Raw genomic sequence first — 3,293 nt, 5'->3', positions numbered from 1 at the left:
AATCTATTTTTTTATTTTGTAATTTGTTATGAAAACATTTTTTGTTACACTGTTAATTTATATGTTCGATGAACTTTTTGTTTGTCACGTACTAATGTATGTACATATATATATGTGTTTTTTTTTCGTTTTTAGTTATTTAAAAAACTGCACTTTAATCCGGCGTTGAAGGCTCAAATGTTTATTACTTAACCTGTGGGATGCCTTTTTTTATTAACAAGACGTTTATTTAATATTTAAAATTCAATTTAAGTGCAATCTTTATTGATTTGTTTTAATTTTTCAGTGGTTTTGGTTTTTATGTGGCAATTTCAAATTATCTTTATGTGTTGTTTAAATATAATAATGAGTGTTATTTTTGTTGTATTTTTGTGTGAAAATTCATGTAAATTTTATGAATGGTTTTCTGTGTTTAAATTCATGTAGTTTTTATGTATGTTTTTTTTTTTTTTTTGTGTAAAAATTAATATATTTTTGTAAGTTTTGTAGTGACTTCTGATCTTTCTTGGTGTTATATATTTGTTGATTAATTATTTTTATGATGTTTGTTGTATGACAATATTCTGTAATTATGTTTGTTAATTTAAATGTTCACTTTTTATTGTCTTTGATTTTCACTTGTCACTGGCGACCACTTTAAACTTTCGCGGGCGCGATTTCAAGACGAACTGTGTCGATGCCTAATTTGCATCAGTTTAGCAACCAAATTTGCAAATCAATTTGTTGCTTATTTACTTCCAGTCAGTTGGAAGTTACCGGTGACTGCGTATTTGTATTGGTGCAACATATATTTACAGCCTGTTCCACGATCTCGAAAGAAAATGTGTGCGAACGAAGGCTACTCACTCACTTTCGTATAAGAATGCGCTCCACTAACTTTCGTTCTTTCTTTCGCATAGCCTTACATGATTCAGTGTTGCTAAATATTTTTTGGAAAAATTAATCGCGAAATAAGGCAAAAAAGCGCCAAATGTCTAATTTAAACGCGAAAAAGCAGCAGTGGCTCTGTCTCAACTGACAGTTCAGTTGTAAACAAACAAATTGTAAATAAACAAACAAAATAAAATTTCTAGTGATTGTGTTCAAACTATTTGTGTTCTTAAAAAATAAAAAAATTAATATTTCTTTAGCCCTATTTTTTATGGATGATGTGAAGGAGGTTCAAAATGTGCCACGGAGGCATTTAAGAGATGCTTCGAATTTATTTGAAGTACCTAACAACCAGTAAGTATGATTGTATTTTTACATTTTTGAAATAATAAAAAATGATTTTTTCTAGGTTTGTGGCCAATTTTCGTGTGTCGAAGGAAGTTTTTCGGGCTCTTTTGGATATGATGGAAGAGAAGTGGGAGCCCGGTTGCAGTACTACCCAAATCCACACCGATTTAAAACTTGGCACATTCTTGCGGTTTTTGGCGACAGGAAGCTACCAACAGAATTTAGGGAACGAAGCCTTGACTTCAACAGCGAAGTCGACAGTGAGCAGAACCATTGCGGAATGTCTGCAGATTTTTGAGGACAACATTTGCGGCCAATGGATAAAAAAGCCGACACTCACAGAAGAACGCAACACAATTGAGGCTTTCTATGAAAGAACAATGTTCCCTGGAATTGTTGGATGCGTTGATGGCACGCATATCCGCATCAAGTCACCAGGGGACGAATTGAAAGCCCTTTACTATAATAGAAAGGATTATTATAGTATAAATGCAATGGTGGTAAGTAAATACATTTATCGTAAAGCGATTTTAAAATTTTGTGTTTTTTCGAATTAGATATGTGACCATAAAATGCGAATAACATTTGTCGACGCTAGACATCCCGAAAGTAACCATGATGCATTTGTATGGGAAAGGAGTGGTCCAGACAAATGTATGCAAAGGGAGTTTTACAATGGAAAACGAAAATTTTGGATTCTCGGTGAGTAATTTGTATACATCTTATATCATAATACATCAATTAAATTTGTGTTTTCTTTTTTATAGGGGATGGAGGATACAAATTGAAGCCCTTTCTCATGACGCCTTACCGCAGCCCTAGAGATGCCGCAGAGAAAAAACTCAATAAGAGGCATGCAAGTTCGCGTAACGTCATTGAAAAGTGCTTTGGGGTCCTAAAGAACAGATTCCGATGTATCATCGGATCTCGGGGCCTTCATTATGACGCTGCAAAGGTAGTGCAAATTATAAATGCATGTTGTGCGCTGAACAACATGTGCATACAATACCGATCTGATGAACCGCCAGGTGATGTTATTGATGATGATCTGGAAGACGAAGTGGATGATAATAATGATCTTGAAAGCAGAGCTGACGCAATAAAGAGAAAAATTGCAATAAATTTGTAAAATTAAAAGAATTTTTTATTAAAATAATATTGAATAAATTAAATTAAAAATTAAAAAATTATTTTAAATTATTATTAAAGGACAATAGTGAATTTTTTTGCGAATTGTTTTGTAAAAAAGTTGATAGAATTGCTTCTATTGACTTAAGCATTTTTGTTTGGGCCTCGGCACAATCTGCCATTCTGTCTGCAACGTCAGCCGTCCTTTTGCTTGCTCCTTGGCTATTGGATTTGCCTGCTCGACCAGCCGCAATTGCCGACGGATAAGGGATATTTGCTCCCCGACGTTGGAACGTTTTTTTGCGGATGATGTTGATGGAAAATCATGTTGTGATGTGCATTTGAATGGCGGTGATTTCTGCACGGTTTGATGTTCCATGTGTTGACGAGGGGACGTTGGTTGTTTACGTTGGTGTTGCTATTGGGTCTGTGTTTGTTGTGTGTGTGCTGACTGTGTCTGTTGTTTTGCAGTTTGTGTGTAGAGATGGGGTGAGATTTTTTGTCTTTTGGCTGGTGGTTGGTATTGTTGAGTTGTGATGGTGCAGGTTTGTACGTTTATTTGTTGTTGTTGGGTATGTGTTTCTGGGGAACTGAACTGCCTGGTAGGTGTTACTACTGCTACGGTCTTGGAAGGTCTTGATGGTGTTGTATCCAATGCCTCGAAGAGGTAATCTATGTCGCCTGCATAGCCAAAAGTTTTACCGCTTGGTGCTGCCAACTTCGACAAGAAGTCAATTGCTGTTTCCAGCTCCGTTAAGCACTCAAACCGGTATAAACCACCACCTGTTCCTTGCAGCCCTTTTATATTTTCAGCAATTTTCTTTTTGGTGCGGGACTTTAGATCGGCCTACGTCTGTAAATAGTAATGCCGGTCAGTCAAATAGATCGTAAGCCGAGTTTTCTGACTTACCTTTTTCCACTCTGCAATTGTGCGGTCTACCAGGAAT

General features: G+C 35.9%; 1 protein-coding gene across 1 annotated transcript; it reads left to right on the top strand.

Annotated features, from left to right (window-relative positions):
* The first annotated feature begins 305 nt into the window (after positions 1–305).
* Positions 306–2,347, top strand: LOC131803592 (putative nuclease HARBI1). Its single transcript, XM_059124981.1, has 4 exons — positions 306–1,224; positions 1,280–1,718; positions 1,776–1,920; positions 1,986–2,347. The coding sequence occupies exons 1-4, from the start codon at positions 1,142–1,144 to the stop codon at positions 2,345–2,347; spliced, it is 1,029 nt and encodes a 342-aa protein (XP_058980964.1). The 5' UTR covers positions 306–1,141.
* The last annotated feature ends 946 nt before the right edge of the window (positions 2,348–3,293 follow it).

This window comes from Musca domestica, unplaced genomic scaffold, assembly GCF_030504385.1.
Source record: "Musca domestica strain aabys unplaced genomic scaffold, Musca_domestica.polishedcontigs.V.1.1 10, whole genome shotgun sequence".
Lineage (NCBI taxonomy): Eukaryota > Metazoa > Arthropoda > Insecta > Diptera > Muscidae > Musca > Musca domestica.
Note: the sequence above shows the minus strand (reverse complement) of the source record. Positions and strands in the feature narration are given on the sequence as shown.

Excerpts from the sequence above, each read along its gene's own strand:
- LOC131803592 (XM_059124981.1), top strand. The coding sequence starts at position 1,142 with ATGGATGATGTGAAGGAGGTTCAAAATGTGCCACGGAGGCATTTAAGA. Across the intron at positions 1,225-1,279 it reads TTTGAAGTACCTAACAACCA|GTTTGTGGCCAATTTTCGTG; the intron begins GTAAGTATGATT and ends GATTTTTTCTAG. Across the intron at positions 1,921-1,985 it reads ACGAAAATTTTGGATTCTCG|GGGATGGAGGATACAAATTG; the intron begins GTGAGTAATTTG and ends TCTTTTTTATAG.